General features: G+C 34.7%; 2 protein-coding genes across 3 annotated transcripts; one reads left to right on the top strand and one right to left on the bottom strand.

Annotated features, from left to right (window-relative positions):
- Nucleotides 1–310: 310 nt before the first annotated feature.
- Nucleotides 311–14,627, bottom strand: LOC123882053 (pre-mRNA-processing protein 40A-like). Of its 2 annotated transcripts, XM_045930848.1 has the most exons (29): nt 14,411–14,627; nt 13,902–13,983; nt 13,738–13,806; nt 13,317–13,631; nt 13,064–13,237; nt 12,900–12,976; nt 12,172–12,241; nt 9,978–10,030; nt 9,830–9,887; nt 9,362–9,726; nt 9,196–9,268; nt 9,014–9,109; nt 8,858–8,926; nt 8,666–8,743; nt 6,969–7,055; nt 6,836–6,870; nt 6,601–6,706; nt 5,927–6,007; nt 5,750–5,842; nt 5,391–5,444; nt 5,184–5,300; nt 4,939–5,037; nt 4,444–4,491; nt 4,273–4,365; nt 3,509–3,616; nt 3,223–3,287; nt 1,730–1,832; nt 806–1,078; nt 311–680 (listed from the first exon to the last, which is right to left on the bottom strand). In XM_045930848.1, the coding sequence occupies exons 2-29, from the start codon at nt 13,935–13,937 to the stop codon at nt 549–551; spliced, it is 3,027 nt and encodes a 1,008-aa protein (XP_045786804.1). In that variant the 5' UTR covers nt 13,938–13,983; nt 14,411–14,627; the 3' UTR covers nt 311–548. The 2 variants fall into 2 exon arrangements, with proteins under 2 accessions (XP_045786804.1, XP_045786798.1); XM_045930842.1 differs by having other exon boundaries at nt 12,900–13,237; nt 14,411–14,566.
- Nucleotides 14,628–16,254: 1,627 nt separating this feature from the next.
- On the top strand, nt 16,255–18,091 carry LOC123882068 (F-box protein SKIP22-like). Its single transcript, XM_045930859.1, has one exon. The coding sequence runs from the start codon at nt 16,363–16,365 to the stop codon at nt 17,755–17,757; it is 1,395 nt and encodes a 464-aa protein (XP_045786815.1). The 5' UTR covers nt 16,255–16,362; the 3' UTR covers nt 17,758–18,091.
- The last annotated feature ends 213 nt before the right edge of the window (nt 18,092–18,304 follow it).

Here is an 18,304-nt window from a genome sequence, read left to right on the forward strand (position 1 = left end):
AATAAAGTCAAATTATTTTCATATAAACTATAAGTTATCCTAAAGATATTATGGACATAAGATAAAAACAGCTTATGGAAATCAGTTATCCCATAAACCCCCTCTCAAACCGTCTCATAAATGCTTATGCAAGTAGATAAACTCAAATAAGTCAATTCAAATGACCTTAATACCAATTAAAATGGCCTGAATACAAGCAAACCTAAGTTAGCATGGAATATTTACCATGGCCTGGAGAATTAAAACATTGCATCCATTTTATTTAGAATATCAATACTAGTGAAAAATACATTTTAAAATAAAAATGGTATTATACTAATGTAAGTTGCCAGCCATTCAAAAAAAAAAAAAAACTAATGTAAGTTGCCACAAGCCGGGCCTCGAGTGAGAACTTAACCTTTCCTTCTAGTAACAAATTTTTCGGTGTAAAAACATTACAGAATACAAGGAAGTTCTTTAAAAAAAATTATATTTTAATAACTTTTTGGTTCCAAATTAATACATACGAGCTAAACAGAATGTATTCAGTAAAGTTGAAATAAACATGATTACCATCTATCCATAACCACGTCATTACCAAATTCTCCATCTTCAAGTTGCTCACCTCTATGAGAATCACGGTGGTCTCTCCTGTGTCTCTTGTGCCGTCCGTCATCAGATTCAGGACCACCAGAACCATGCTGCTCCATTTATCCCAAAACGAAAAACATACAATCAATCAGTGAAACAATAAATGATATCAGGAAAAAAAATATGTATATTGAACATTGGTGAAAAACAGCAGTGTAATACAAGATCTGCTTACCCGTCTGGATTTCTTGCGGTCACTACTGTGACCATGAGATTTCTTAGTCCTCTCTTTATCAGTTTCGTGAGAAACATAGTCCGGACTCTGATGCTGCTTCCTTTGTTTTCTGTTATCGTTTTCTTTAGAGGCTTGTATATCATTTAAATCCACACTGTCACTTCTATCCCTCTTATGTGTCTCCTCTTTCCATCTTTCACGCCCTCCCTCTTTTTCCCTTCTCTGCTTCGCTTTCCTTCTTTCTCTGTCCTCCCTATCTCTATCCTTCTTTGCCTGCACAAGATTATATTTTAGAACTTTTTACTACGAATAATACAAACAAACACCGCAAGTGAATCCAATAATGAATAGTAAAAACCAGAAGAATATTCTGTGGTTTTTGAAGTAAGCTACATAAGTGGATTACAGAACAGAAATGTAAAAGACAGCTGCTAATACTTTCCCAAAGCAACAGAGTACACACACCTCTGGAATCATCTCATATTCTGATTAGAAACAGTTTGAAAATTTTGAAAAATATTTTGTCGATATTCATATAATTCTGACTCACTCAGAAAATTCACTAGTATCCTTTCCTGATCATTGTAAATTTGCAAAACATAGTAACAAGTATGCATTAATAGAAAATCACTGATGCCATAAAAGTAAAATCAAGCACAACCATATGCTTTCACCTATGATTGATAATAATACATTTAGTAAGATACCCATATAGAGCAAATGCAAAAATTGGAATGAGAAAGCATTTGACAAGATGACTAATTATCAACAATGAAATGCACTACATTTCTTCCTTCTTTCCACTTTTAATTATCTGAGGGATTTGCACGTCATATAAAGATAGCTTTTTTTGTGTGTAAAAAATAATGAATAAGAAACATAAATCTCAATTCTCGAATATGGATGAAATGAGTAGAATCATACCCTTTCCTCTTTCCGTTTCCGCTCATTCTCCTTTGCCTCCTCTATCAGTTGTGCAACATACTCCTCAAAATATTGCTTGCATTGGCTCGCATCTCCAATAGATCTAGAAATGCATATACAAAATTAGATAGCAACATTAGGATCTAATTTCAAGATAGATAGGTTTATTCAAAGCAGCCAATCCCAAAGAGCAGTCTGAACAGTAAACCCCAAAGTACTACAGAAAACTGCAGAGTAACTGCTCTACCAAAGATGACTGATACAATAAAATTAGTTTGTAATACACACAATAAAGTTCAAAATCCAAAAAGTACTCAGACATTCATCTTTAGCACTCAAAATAAATAACCCTGTGTTTAAAATTTTGTACCATAAAATATCAACACTCAATAATCTTCATATTATTCAAAGTCTTATGAACAACTTAAAAATAACTAATAACAAGTATTGTAAGCAAAATCAAACAAGCAAATAAAATGGGTGACAGGCTATCTGACTGTGAATGCAGATGCAAACACAATAGATGACTGCAGGGGTGGGATGGGTAGCTCAACTGGTTAAGCTAGTTGAGCTAAGGGTTAAGGAGCAGGGGAGGTCCAGGGTTCAAGTCCCGGCAAAGGAGAAAACACTAACATAACATTGTAATACTAACCATTAACATTGCTTATAAAAAATTTTAAAAAAAAAAAAAACGAACAACAGATGACTGCAAAAGGGTGGAGGCAGGCATGTAGCTACCGTTGAAACAGAGCCAAACACCACCAGCAAGACTTTGCTAGCAGAAGTGCCGGCTTGGTGGGGAAAGGGACAATCTTAGCAAAGAAACATCCTCAGCTGCTGGGATTTAGCAGGATCTGAGATAAAGAGCACAGAGAAATGGAACATTAAGATAAACTTGGTGGCTAGAGGCTGTGAGATCAATGGCAGATAGCAGATAATGGAGGCCAACCAAAAATCCGCCTTGTAAATATGGCGGAAATCATTGTGGGAAAACAGGGTGAAAAATAACTGCAATGACAAGAGGATGTGAAAAAAGAGCAAAAGAAAACAAAGAGTTCAGAACAGTCATCAGGAGCCACCGGAAAGCTTGAAGGTTTAATGGGTATGTACTAGTATGGTGTAAAAATGACAGCAGGCACTAATGAACAAAACCCTAAACTACACTCAAACCTACCTCTAACCCTAAAATTGTCAGGGTATATATGGGTTTTCATATGTTTTCAGAAACACTTCCCTGGAACATACAAACTGTCGCTATTTACACCGTGATAGCAGCCACTTGTCAAGACATTATTAAAACATAGGTATAGTTATTTGTAGTGTTAGAGACAATAACTTTACTTCTGTAATGTGTCGTGATCCCATTTGATGATATTAGAAATATTATGAATTCACTTATATGTTTAACACACACACGCCCCTCAAAAATATTATAAAACTAGGAAAAGAAACAGGCATTTATGTTTCATGTTTAAAGTTATCGTAATTCAGACCTGAACTCTTGGCTATCTTCAATAAGTGGCCTAAAGTCCTCCCACTTTGAAGACTCAGTAATGTCCTGCAACAATTAAGCAAAAGAATAAAAATACTTATTACCCAGTCATTCAACCTGACAACTTGATAGAGACTTGAATCATGAAGTGGGCCTTGACTTTGGCCCAAGACTAAGATGCACTCATGCCACCTCATCACACCTTAGTCTTGGGCCAAAGTCAAGGCCCACTTCATGATTCAAGTCTCTATCACAACTCTTATAAGTTAATGACAACAATACCACACCTTGATGGAATATAGTAGACGAAAGAAATCATCTGCAAGACGTTTGCGCTTCTTAGCTTCCTTCTCCTCCTTCTCCTTAGCCCGTTCTAGTAGCTCTTCAAACACTAACTGCAGGATAGCACGGAATCAAATCAGACACGGAGAAGGCTTATTTCCAAATCAAGAATAATTAGACCTAACACTAAAAAACCAAAACCTTCTTGAGAGATGGGATATCTTTGAAGCCCCTTATCATAATTGTTAGATTTTATATTGGGCCTAAATCACTACAGAGGCTATTTCTCTAAACAATGTGGAAATAAATCCACCCCTTCACACCCAACACAATGAAGGTGTTGGAAGCTGCAATGAAGGCAAGCCAAATGACGCAATTAGGCGGCTGGGGGCGAACCGCAATGGAGGCGGAACGAATAAAATGGCATGATAAATATTAAAACTAAAACTTGTTAAGAATAAAATAAATTATTAGGTGACCAGCTTATTTAATTATCAAAGAGACTTATGATAATTATTCATGCTAAGAAGTTCCCTTGGGGTCACTTGTTAACATTTCCCAAAAATTATTTCATGTTTTATACTTTAAAACTTGTTTTTGGATTCAGATTCGTAGATATAAATATAAGGAAAAACCACAAGTTCAAGCAGAAGTGTGAGAAAAATTAAAAATATAAGAAAAGCTTGAGATGCCATTCATTGTACAACACAAATATGCAGTTGGAACCAAGATACAAAAAATCCAATACATGTGTCACTCGCGTACCAACCTTTAAGTTGGAATCAGATACAGGTGGAGAGCTAATGTGTTCTGATAAAGCTGATTTGAAGTCTTCAACAGTCCAGGTTGTTGACAACGAGATCTGAGAAGTATGATAACATCATATATGTCAGAAAAGGATTTTTAAACAGAAACCACAAATGATCAATCCGTACCATACCTTTGCCAACTTCACTGCATCTTTTATTTGACTCTTTTCTTCTTGATACTGTAACATTAAATACGAAGGAAGATTAGGTTTTTATGAGAACAGTTTTTTCCAATTCCAAAAATTTTCAGGATGCATAAATGTAGAAGTCGTCAAGCTCATATGAGTCGAGGAACAATGCTATCTCAACATAGTAAAATATGTATAATGAAATTTATCAATTGAACCCAAATTGAATTTTTATTGCTGTGGAATACCAAAAATTTATTTAGGTTACTAACTAAAGTCAACCAATGCCTTGTGATTTAAGGAAAGACAAATTAAAATTAAAAGTATCAACAAATCATGATTCTTTATCTTGTCTTTACAGTAAATTGAAATTTAAGTTACTCCCGGGAGCATCTAAAGACTAAAAGGACAATTTTTGAAAATTATTGCGAGGGGGGGAGAATAAAAGGACACTTGGATGGTTCAACACCAACTATAAAGACAGTTGAGCATACTCACTTGTTTCTCTAGCTCTTCGACTACATCTTCAAATAATTCTTTTGGAGTTGAACCTGAGGTGTTTGAAGCCACTGCTAGATAGGCTGGTAAGTCTTTCACCTACAAGACCACAAAATACATCATCGCTGCTGTCAGTGTAAAATATTTTATCCAAGTTTCCAAGCAATGGACACAATCCAAAAGCCAGTTAGTTATAAACTTTGCACTTTGCACTTTAAAACAGAATACAGAAAACAAAAATTAACCTGTGAATGATAATCACGCCAGTTAGTTTTTGCTGTAAGAATGCCTGAAGCGATATGTTCATCCATCAATTTGCGGAATTCATCACGGTTTTTACGTTCCGCTTTTCTCAATTCTTCCTATTTAGTTTGAGAACAGTGATGAGATTACGCAATAAAATAAAGGTGTAGAGTCCTACAACCACATCAAGAGTATAAACATAAAAGCACCTGCTGTATCTTCTTCTGCTCTTCTTCTTCCTTCTCTAAATCACGCAAATAATCCTGAAAGAGAAAATATAAATTAGATTTGTTGGAATCACCATTTTAGGGAGAATATCATATAATTTGCTGTTATATAATTAGTTTCCTTACTCTTTTTGTTTTGGTCAAGTAGTTTCCTTACTTAAAATTAGATTGTGCGTGTGTCTTTGTGTGTGTGTGTGTGTGTGTGTAATTGTTAGATTGATTGTGTTGAGGATTCCATAATTTATTGCTGATCTCAAGATTAACGGAAAGTTTCAACATTACAGAAGTTGAATAACAATAATAGTTAACTTTAATTGTGAAGAAGGAATAAAGAAAGTTACTTGGAATATTTCCAAGCGGTCAATTTTCTCCAGTCGAGAACATCTTTCATCAGCCTCTAAGCGGTCTTGAACCTTTCGCCACTGTGTATTAGCCTATGGAAAAGGTGACGAATGCATCGATGGAAATTTTAGCATCGCATAAGACCGTTAGAAACATAATGAATAGAAAAAAAATACCTTAATAAAGTCGCAAGATTCCAAGAATTTCCTATATTCCACTGTATTCCGCTTCCGTTCCTCCAGTGCCTTAGCCCGTTCCTAATGAAAATTGACCAAAAGCATTACAAAACATTTGCAATTTTAATGTATTGAACACAACCTAAAAAAACATCCATCCTGGTCCTCTAGCCATTAAAACGTAAAGTATGACAATGTTTCTGTAGACTATATCTAGATTCCCTTGTTTTACTAATTTTCCTAATAATAATAATAATTATTATAATAATAATAATAATAATAATAATAATAAAAACAGACTTCACCTAGAGGTCCGTAACTTAGCTACAGCTTAGAATTAAGTAATGCCAAATCCAGAACGTATCTTTGAATAAAATTTAGCATGGGTTTGAAACCACTGTAACTAAACTTTGCTTATCCAAAAAACATCCAATTTAAATCCTAACTAAGGTAAGTGTGATAAATGGAGGAAATTTTAATTGTGTGCATGCAAATCCTGGAGACTAGCATTATACTACCAATGGATCTAACATGCACATGTAGGCAGAAGTTTCAACCCAGAAGCAACGCAAACATGCATGACAATGACAATATGTGCATAGGAAGTAGTCAAACAACCAGAAATATGTATGTACGATTTATAAATGGTTGAACAATTAGATAGTACAATGCACCTTGTTTTTAAGTTCCTCCAAGAAGCTATCAAACATATCCTTGCGATCTCTATCTCGCTCGACGGCCTTGAAACGTTCATCATTTTCAAAAATATCTACTGCTTTGCTGTGTTGATTTGCAACAAAAAAAAAAAAAATCAATAGCAAGATTCCAAATATATTGATTGAAATATTTGGCCAGTCTAAGTTGAGAAAAAATAAATCAAATTCAAGTATCATGAAATAAAAAAGAAACCTGTATCTAGTGGATGAAGTCAACTCTGTGGACTCCTGGAAAATAATTGTATATATTAGCAACAAAAAAAGCACAATCAAAGGAAGTGCCGTATCGCATGGTTATAAAGATATAACGAAGCGGATAAACCTACTTCCAACATTTTTCTAAAATCCTCCCGTGCTTTTTTGTGCTTCATACGCTTTTCTTCTGCTTCCTGTTTTTTCCTTTGACTTAAGTACTGAAAATAAAAAACAGTGGTGTTATCATCTCATAAATATTAAGTAAATGATGCAGCACATTAGACAATAAAGATTAGTGATAGCAATTTCGTAAGATCACCAATTTACAAATAAAAGTGACGTAGGGATCAATTTTGTAGAAATGTAGAGCAAAGAGGATAACAAAGAATATTGTCCCCAGCAACCTGTCTTCTCCTTAGTGTCCTAAACCTAATGTATTTATATATTCTAATGATAATTATTAGATAAAATATCAATTTAATACAATTACCTGTTTAAAAGCCAGAACAGATGAAAATTAGATTTTATCAGAAGAGATGCTGAGGATTATGGGTATAATAATAAATGAACAACAATTTTAGGATCAAAATATTCAACCCCAAAAGATGAAAGTAGTTTCTTGTACAGGAGGAAATTTAACCCCCATCTGAACAATTAGCCAAATTTTCTGTTGCCAGAAGGAGATTTTAATTTTAATCTTTTTATTTTAAACATTTTGTAACAAGTAAAATATTCTAAAGTCATTAAAAAAAAAAAAGCGTATGAAGTAAAATAAGAAAAAGAACATTACAGCCATACATAGATTGAATCTCTTGTAAATAACTGTAGCTATCAATCTTGAATAGCAATGTGGAGCAACCAACCCCAAAATTACTGTAGCGAGAGAAGGCCAACTACTTATATTTCACATTTAAATACTCAAAAATAAAGCATTTTAAATTTAATAACTAACAATACTGTGGTCTAATCACAAAATCAAATAAAAAATGAAGTCTGGTCTAAACAGTAAACACACACAATCACCGTCAAAAAATAAAACATTGGATTGGAATCAATAATAAAATAACGAACAAGGAGGGTATCTGAGTTTAGAGAACACAACACAGAGGACCTTTGACAAAAATTTATCAGAGACTTATGGGTAAGTAGTACCCATAGAAACGCAGGGAATAAGCGGTGGGTGTGCCACAGAAAACAATAAGTTAGCACTAGCAGTGAGTGATGGGTTGGTTAAAAAACAAAGGTCGGCGTTTAAGTGATTTATGTATGAACCGTGCATGAATGGATGATTGAGGAAGAACTAAACCCAAAATTGTTTTTTGTGACAAAAGTGGAGAGGGTGTCATTAAAATGTTAAGCAAAGAGGATAGGAAACAGAAACAGAAGCAAAGATGGACTTCTAACCCTATTTTATTATAATAGTTCCAACTTCCAACAGCCACAATTACTTGTACGAGAGACATGAAGCAACTTTCACTCTGTAGCAGCCTCAGTAGGCCAAACTGTATGATGCTGTAGCACTACTATATATGTCTACTCTGGACATGACTAGAGCCACATAAATAATCGGTTAATAACACACCCACCACTCAGACAAACTCAACAGAGAATCGACTTGGTTACTAGAAGCAATTATCTTCATAAAATTTTCCAACTTTACAATGATATATTTGATCAATAAATATGAAAGAAGATTGGTACTCCATGAGATTTGCTCGTGACAGATGATATATTTGATCCAAATTAAAGTGCACGAATGCGGGGGGGGAAAAATAAGAGGTAAGAGTAAAGGGAACAAGAGACCTCTCCATGGTTACATAAGAATTACCTCATTGAAAGCTTGCTTCCTTTCTCCAAGAGATTTTAAGGCACCATACCTTTTGTCATTAATTATTAATCGCATAGCCTGAACATCAATGTCAAGCAAATCAAATAAACAAGAGGAACATTAAAAAATTATGAAATGTTATAAATAAGTATAACTCAAATGAAATATATCAATGACTTGAGATCACTATACCCGATCCCAATTCCAGTCGGATCCAACATTTACAGACTCCAATAGTGCTTTGAATGCATCTTTAGCTTCCTGAAAAGAAAATTTAGCATATGCTCAATGCCCAGGAACAGAGAGAGAGAGAGAGAGAGTTGATATATTGATATTTCACTCTCATACCAACTTATTCGCATAAACTAATGATTCTGGCTCAACTGTCTTTGTTTCTGAGGCCACGTCATTAATGTTGTCTCCTATTGAATCAATTTTCCCATCCTTCAAAATAAAGATTTATTCAACTAGTTAACAACCAGAAGCAAAATCATCCAAGAAACATTAAGACTGCAATAAGAGAAGCATACTTCTTTATCTTCTCCTGGAACTCCATCAGCAGAACCTACAGTCTCTTGAGCTGAAACGTTATTGGCTTCATTCCTACAACATTTTACCAGAAACAAATAAAATGACGTGACACCAGACATAAATGAAATGAAAGAATGAACATGAAACTAGAAGAATAGGAAATACATTGGTGTCACAGCAGTATCAGTATCAGAAACAATAGCTCTATCACTTCCCACACTAGCATCTGATGGATTGATGGTATTTACGGGTGCCTCAGGTTCATCAACTTTTGTTCCAGTTACAGCGGTTGCAGAAGGAGAGGCATGTGATCCTGAAGTTATCTCGGATTGCAGATTACTTGGGGATGCGGTAACAACTGGAGCAACTGAAACAGGACTTGATGGTTCGCGTTGACCAGGTAAAGATGAATTATCTGCACTGGGCATTGCTTCAGGCACAGAAGTTGCAGAGGGTTGAGTACAGGGAATCAGTAATGGCTCAGGAAGTGTTCCATTGACCATTGCCTTTTCAACTTGCTCACGAGCAAACTTGAAGCAAAACACAAATACGTAAAAGAAATGTGAGTACAGAAACATGTGGCATAAAATAACTCAGAATATTTAAAACGATATTGTTTTAAATGGTGGATACCTTCAATTCCTCAGGAATTAACCACTTTGATTCCTTAGTGATCTTGTTGTAGTAATACCTACAGAATTTTCATAAAATATAGAGAAAAAAAAAATCAACAACAAGCATTAATAAAGTAAATAATAAATTAACGGGAACCAAGACACACTTTCTTCCATCAGGACTCGAGTACTCCTTCCAGTTTGTTGATGCGTCTACCCTCTAACAAAATGAAAAGAATGGAATAAGTTATCATAAGGAGATTTTCTTCCAAAAAAGATAATGTGATAGAAACAACACCAAATCCAGGAAATAATTGGGCAAGGTAAAGGATCAATTACTAACAACTAACAAGCCAACTCACATCAAGCACTTAGAAATCCAGCCTAGTTATATATTTATCATTCCTAAGCAAAAAAATATATGTCCATCAACATTTATGAATTTTCACTTCCTATTACTCCTGTCCCCGATGATTTTGATTTCTGGCCATTAGCAAATAAGAGTTGAATGAATATTCATTTACACAAAATGGTCATCTGAAGATGCAGAAAATTTAGAGGCCGCACATTATAGTAATGTCAATTACAGTCAGCTTACACATTTTATATTTTTATTTCTCCTCCTTGTCAAATCTTAACAGAAAATCCAACTGAACCAAACCATTTCACCAGCAACCTTGACAGTCCCTCTTGTTACATGCAATCCTCCCGACAGATCATACTGTATATAGACAGGATCACAGGAATACTAAATGATTCATACACAGTGGACAGGAAATTCTGAATCTTCATAATGTAACTACACTGTACATTTATACCCAAAAGTCCATGAATGAATGCACCTGCAAATTTTCTTTGCAAACATCATTTACAGTAACCTTTCTAAGATCCTAATTTTCTTTGCAAACATCATTCACAGAAACATTCTTTTGGATGAAAATTTTGCCTATTTCAACTCATGCAAATAACGATATTTGAAACCGATATTCTGATATAAACATAAAAAATTGTCTATACATCTGGAAGCATCAAGCATGTGTAATGTACATTTTATTAAATAAAAAAAAAGACTTGCTATAACACTCACTGGTAAATCATTATAAAATTCCAAAGTAATTAGCAATCTAGATAATGATGCAATGATAGAATTTACATACACTAGAATAAAAGAGTAGGTACAGCAAAGACCTAAAGTATCACCTACCTCTAAATAGAGTAGGACAGCATGTACCTGTAAGCATCTTAACACTATGGGATTCACACATGTATAGATTTAAATGAAGTAAAATTGGAAGATATGAAATCCTAAAGGCATAAAAAACCGCAACCAACATTGAAGTGCTTGGAGTGATACAAATATTTTACTAACAAAAAGACAACCATCATATGCTCAAAATCTTGTAAAATGGATACACTGGGATCCTTCTCTTAATTTGTCCAAAAAAAAAGGATTATTCTCTTAAGAATACAATGGATTAGCTTCGTGAAGAGAACTATATATCATCAGAAATCACCTTAACATTGATTGACATTTGACACTTGTCTTTGTTCTATGATGATTAAAAAATGAAAGAATAAGAGATCTATCATTACAATTCTCCTCTTATTAAACATACAGTGTATAGTATCAACATAATATATGAATTGTCCATCTAACCCTCTATGAAGCAAATAGAAGACAGTGATTATCCACAGGGGAAATCACATTAAAGAAAATAAAATAAAATATGTACCCACACATGAAGTGGAACCAGAGAAAGAACACATTATTTTCAGAAGCAAACTTAAACAAAAATACATAAACCGTTCTATGAAGAATGAATAAGCAACCATAAGTAAGAAGTCAACACACAAAGAAGGAAGTAAGAAACCACATGGAATAAGAATTTTTATTTTGTATACTAAAATAATCTTAGGAACGAAATCAACTGTTTTCTGTTATTTTTCTGATATTAAGAGAATAAATTTTATTCTATATTTTAAAATAATATAAATAAAAATATTCTACACTACAGCATCATCCAAGGAAAACAAAGCTGATATCAGACAGTCCAACCGGCAATTGTCACAAAACTGACCTTACAATAAGACGTAAAAGTCAAGATTGATGGTTGCCTGCCTGAGAGAAACCCATTCAGTGAAGAGTGAGCTAATGTACCAAATTATTTTCACCACACTTGGACAAATAGAAATCAAATAACAATTAAACTTCAATATGTTTACCAGCTAATATTGTACTTACTGACCAAAAGAGATATGCATATGTCCCAACTTTCACCAGAAACCCAAGAAGTAAAAGAACCAAAGGCACGACAAACGAATCATACAATAAAATAAAGCGAAATTAACGATATGACTCACCTCAATAGGTGTCATCAATTCAAAAGGCTTCTCCCAGCTAGATAATTTAGTTCTCTTATTGTAGTAAAATCTGTAAAATAAAGAGAAATTTTATAAACTGAGACTTGTAGACAATTATCACTAGAAAAACTTTGAGCGTTACTCAAAGAGAATATAAAATTGACCCAATTCATCACACAAACATAATGAACATTTATAAATTGACAGAAACATAAAGCCAGGGATAAGTCTAAATACCAATGGTAATTTCCCTTTTAGGAACGGTTCGTTGAATTAGTTTTTTATGAAGATCAAAAGTTAGGAAATATAAAGATGTAAACAATTACAGTATCAATTAGTAGCAAGTGTGATGTCAGTACAGGAATCTATAACAAGTTGGTTATCCAGTTTAGGTTAAATGAATTGAACAGATGTTAAACTGAAAATAAAACACTAAATATATATCACCAAAACAAGTATCTCCATTTGTAGTTTTCAACCATTTTAATTAAGGACTACCAAGTATCTTCATTTGGAGCCCATGATAGGTGAAAAAGGACTACCAAACAGAATGAAGACAGGAGCAAAGTTCTAAAAAAGAGAACTTCATGCCCAATGGTGTTAAGGGATAGTATATTAAAACAATGGTCATTATCTTCACCTATTCCCCCTCCCACCCTCCCAACCCCTTATTTAATTTCAACATGGTCTGTAACATAGGATCACAAGCAGACATTTGAATCAATTACCTTCTTCCAGTAGCAGAAGTATGTTCAATCCAATCTGAGGAGCTAACCTTTGCAAGGTGTGGCTGGATAATTGTAGGCTGAAAGAAATAAATTAAGACAGCATCAAATTTCCGCTGAGGCAAAAAACAGATTCTGTGTGATGTCAAAATAAGTAAGACTCGTACTGAAGGCATGACAGTTGTAGTTGTAGGTTGTGCGCCGTTGCTTTGAGGAGTTGTACCGGGTGTAATGCTCTGGGAAGAAGAACCAGTGGGAGCTTGGATTTGGGGAACAGGCTGGTATTGGCTATTCGAATTAAAGTTAGTCTGTGGCACTTGACCATAAGCAGGTGGTGCAAACTGCATAAATGCACACCTTGAATCAGCACATGTATGATTGAGTATTAAAATCCCTTATAAATACAAACCGGAACTTTACCATAAATGATGAAGAGATTGGCATTCCCGGGCCACCTAAACCTTGTGTGTATCCATTTGGAGCTTGAGAATCAGGCTTTGGCATCATTGATTCGGACGAGATTTGCATGTTTGGCCGCGCTACTGGCATTGGAATCATCTGTGATGGTAGTGGCATCTGCTGACCAACTCTCGGCGGAAACTGTTGAATTGGTGGTTGAGAAAATTGGGGCGGTTGATTTTGAGGAGGCATTCCAACATTAAACTGTTGGTGATAATGTTGAGCAGGCATCGGAACAAACTGTTGCGGCTGTTGATTGGGAACAACTGGCCGAAACTGCAGAAACAAATTGGTCAATTCAGATATATAGTAATTTGACCTAGAGCTGATACCATTAACAATAAGTCAAATAAAAAAAAAAAAAAAAAAAAAAAAGCATTACTTGAACCGGCATGAGTTGACCAAAATTGCGCTGAGGATCCATTGAACCGGGAATCGGAGGCCGAATTGGCTAGCACAACAGAAAAAAAAATTAAATTAAATACTAAATTAAAATAATAACAATTAATCCCAAAAAAAAAAAAATTATACTTCAAGATACTCTACCTGTAAACCAGGATATTGTGGATTATTATTGGACATCTGAGCAAATAAGCCCTCCAATTCCAAATTCTAATGATATTGCAGTCTACAAGAGTAAAAATTTATCCATGTCTTAATAGCCCCCAATACAATTATATAACATAAAACCAACAAAATTAAATAAAAATGATTAATTCAATTCCCATTCAAAATAGTGAAATTCATTACAAACCAACCAGGACACACTGAAAGAAGTGGCATTCAAGTAATCAAAATTAAATTCAATATAATGGTGCTCCTATCTTATAATAATGTAAATAAATAAAATAGCAGATAGCTATAAAATAGAACAAATGTGCCACAAATTGAACACGGAACATAAGTTGAACCTAAAAAGTAGCATCAAAATTGAATTTATAACAAAAATTAGGTTGCAAGCAAAAAAGATGAATGCGGGGTTTAAATTAAAATTGAGATACGAGAAGACAGTAGTAATAATAATAATAACAGGAGTAGGAGGTAGATATGCATACCAATGAAAACGAGGTTTACGGAGAAGGAAGCTTAATTCCGCGGGGTTTTGAAAGTGAAACTGAAACTGAAAAGAGGGATTTTAGTATTACAGTGATGATGATCGAGAGAGATTGAAAACAAGAAATAAGTGCTTATTTATTTGATACAGATGATTGGTAAAAGAGTAATCAGTCAATTTAGTCTCTAAATTATCACTCTCTCACCAACTTAGTCCCTAAACTATTAAAACCAACTAAAAGGTCCCTAAAATATATTCACATCCTTCAATTTAGTCCGTAAACTATTTTCCATCCATCAATTTAGTCCTCCGTTATATTTTCCTTTAACTGTTCTTTAAAACCCTAAAATCCAAAAGCTACTTTTACTCTTATATCTCTCTTCTCGATCAACTCTCTCAAATCATCTCAATCTGAAAACCCTAGCGCCACCTATACGCTCCAATTCCGGTTGTCGTCGTTGTTTTAAGGTAAGTTTTTCATGCCAACTCCAGGATTAAGCCGAGGATCACGCAATGAAGGACCTTCTACTTAGTGCTTTTGTTTGATTGTTGCTTATAATATTTGGTTTTTTGTAATGATGCATGCTAGTTTTCTACTAATGAAATTATGGTTTATGATTAATATTGTTCTTTAGTTAACTATGGATTGTGATTTAGTTAGTTCTTTTGATGGATAATGGATTTGTTGACTTATGTAATGAATTTGATGGATTATGGTTTAGTTGATTTATGTAATGAAGATTATGGTTTATGGTTTAAATTATGGTTAAGTTTGTTTTTTGGTTTTTGTTGATTTAGCAGTAATGTTTCATTTGGTTTAGCAGTAATGAATTTGTGTTGTTACTAGGTAGTGAACGAATTTGTGTTGTTACTAGGTAGTGAACGAGACAAAGGATGATTTAGCAGTAATGAATTATGTTAAAAATGAATTTGATTTAGCAGTAATGATTTAGCAGTATTGTTACTATTTTGTTGTTTTTAAAGATAGTTTAGGGCCTAAATTGAAGTATTTTTTATAGTTTAGGGACTACTAACAGTCACTTAACGGAAAAGTTAATCGAGGGACTAAATTGAAGGATGTGAATATAGTTTAGGGACCTTTTAGTTGGTTTTAATAGTTTAGGGACTAAATTGAAGGATGTGAATATAGTTTAGGGACTTTTTAGTTGGTTTTAATAGTTTAGGGACTAAGTTGGTGAGAGAGTGATAGTTTAGGGACTAAATTGACTGATTACTCTTGGTAAAATGTCCTCTCCACTGCCCTTATTTCTCAAGAAAAAATAAATAAAGAAAAACAACTGCGTTTGTTTTTTGTTTTTCTTTGGGCTTTTTTAGATTTTGTTAGTTTTAATCAAACGAATAAAAGAGGTAAAAAGTTGCTATTCACACCGTTGAATAGAAAGTTAGCTCCATCAACCTAACCTATATAAAAAAGTTGTTACTCAACTTAATATTACAACAAGTCAACAACTTTTATCAAGTTGTCTAGTGGCTAAAAATTCCACTTTTAGGTGGATAAGTAGGATGACCGGAATTCGATCTCCGACCTGTTGCATATATAATATAATGTCTATGTCAAATGAGTTAAGCTCACGGGACGTCAACAACATAGTTTTATCACACTTAGTGGGGTCGGCCACGCAAATCAAACGTCGTCATAATATTCTATCGTATCTTATTAATAGGTCTTCATTAAGTGTGGACAAAAACTCGGATATCGACCTAAGAGCACTTAGATAAGATGGTGTGGGTCTCTTCTAGCTTAACCAAGGTTCTCGGTTCGATCTCTGGTTTGGGCATGTAGCAGTGTCGAGCGACGGAGTATATAAGAAAGATGGAGGGTTACTATTTTACCACAACTCCATACTTAGCTAGCATTTACAAAAACCAAACAAAGAAAGAGACACTAAGAACGCTCGTCCTTCTTGTTATCACAATCAAATCAACAGCACCATGAAACTCAGACTCAGATCATTAGAATCCAAAGAAACCCTAAAAATCGAAGTGCCAGATCCATGTTCTATTAACCAACTCAAATCCACTATTTCTCAAACCATCCCTTCTCCTTCATCATCTTCTTCTCTTCATCTATCTCTCAACAGAAAAGACGAAATCAACGCCTCCTCTCTTAACGATAACGAATCCCTCAACTCACTCGGCATCGCCTCCGGCGATCTCATCTTCTACACCTTCAACCCCAACGTTTTCTCCATTGAAACCCTCCCTCAAAAACCCACCCCACAACAACAAACCAACAACCCACCCATCATTCAAAACTCCCCGGAAATCACCATGACTGACGCTCATTCGACTCCCGTGATAGAAAAGTTTCCAACTTTGGAAACCCCAGAACCGCAAATCACAGAAATGATCGATGGGTCTGATGAGGCGGCGTTGGCCATGAAGAACAGTCAAGAACCTGATTTTGTGAAAAGGGTGATTAGAGAAGCGCTTGGAGATGATGTTAACGATTTCAAGCTACTGGTATTTGCTGTTCATGCTGTTATTCTTGAATCTGGGTTTGTTCGTGTTGATCAAGTTTCGGGTATGGCGATTAGTTGCTCTCATCTTGTTGATGGAATGTCCTCTTCTTCAATGATATCTTTGAGGTATACTCTTCCTGAGATTCTTACTAATGCTAATGGTTTATCTCATTCTGTGAATTTGAAAATTCAGACATTAGGGAATTTTGTGAATGTTTATGGTTCTTTGTCTGATGATGTTGGTTCAAGGGTGCATAGGGTTTATTTAGATAAATGTAGATTTGCTAGGCCTTTAGAGTTGATGCTGTCAAATTCTGAATCTAATGATAGTGTTAGTGTTAATGATGATGGAGATGAGGTTTTTGAATTGTGGAAGATAGTGAAAGATAGGCTTGTATTGCCACTTTTAATTGACCTTTGTGATAAAGCTGGATTGGATCTTCCGCCGTGTTTTATGCGGCTTCCCATGGAACTTAAGCTATTGATATTTGAGTATCTTCCTGGTGATGATTTGGCCAAAGTGTGTTGCACATGTTCTGAATTGCAATATCTTGCCTCAAATGATGAGTTGTGGAAGAAGAAGTTTGAGGAGGAGTTTGGACAAGGGACGAATGGTATGAAGTTTTTTAAGAACTTGTTTGCTTTTTACCGGGCAACAAAGAAGAAAGCAGAGGAACCGCGTCCTTTTAGAGTTCCTCGAACTGGTATCATGAGATACTTTCAAAGGAGGAGAGGTGCTAATCGTTTTGGAATGCCTCCAATTTGGGGTGGAGAGTATGATCTGCAGCCAAATTTTGGTGTAAATTTCCCTGGATACACACGAAGGCGGGCTTTCATTCCCCCATGTAATCTGGGAGGATTTTAATGAATGATTCAATGACTCGAAGAGCTGGGACTGAATCCTTGTTAATCTTTATGTTGAAAATACCTTGCTAGAGTGAATGCATGATAAATAACTGGTTGTGAATAATAATTTAATGAGTTTTATAAAATGTTATTAGGTCTTGTTGGTTTAAATTTTTGAATAGAATCCAAGTATGTATGATGTTAGGAGGAAATCATTGTTTTTCAATGTCCTTGATTCCTCTCTTTCTCTATCTGTTAATGTTTAGGTAAAAACAATTTATGTTCAGCATAAGCATGTAGATGATATAATTTTTACCTATATTGCAAATGGAACCACATGTTTTTGCTGTTTAGATATTCAATTGTCACTATGTGTATGTTTCTTTGACCGTTTCCTCACGTCACTGTCGCATACCTTCGACACGCACTGAACTTTTTTCAGGATATATTTTGGCTGTTTACAAAGCTGTTTAATAAACCTAAATAACCAAAGGAAACTAGTGGCCCAAAGAAGGGTCAACATAAGGCTATAGGAATCAAGTAATATTCCCCGGACTTATAACCTG

This window comes from Trifolium pratense, linkage group LG1 (genome assembly GCF_020283565.1).
Source record: "Trifolium pratense cultivar HEN17-A07 linkage group LG1, ARS_RC_1.1, whole genome shotgun sequence".
Taxonomy (NCBI): domain Eukaryota; kingdom Viridiplantae; phylum Streptophyta; class Magnoliopsida; order Fabales; family Fabaceae; genus Trifolium; species Trifolium pratense.

Coding starts and splice junctions, on each gene's coding strand:
- LOC123882053 (XM_045930842.1), bottom strand. CDS start 13,937: ATGTCCAATAATAATCCACAATATCCTGGTTTACAG. Junction 13,632..13,737: donor GTCAACTCATGCCGGTTCAA/GTAATGCTTTTT, acceptor TTGTTTCTGCAG/TTTCGGCCAGTTGTTCCCAA. Junction 8,927..9,013: donor TAGTTTATGCGAATAAGTTG/GTATGAGAGTGA, acceptor TTTTCTTTTCAG/GAAGCTAAAGATGCATTCAA.
- LOC123882068 (XM_045930859.1), top strand. CDS start 16,363: ATGAAACTCAGACTCAGATCATTAGAATCCAAAGAAACCCTAAAAATC.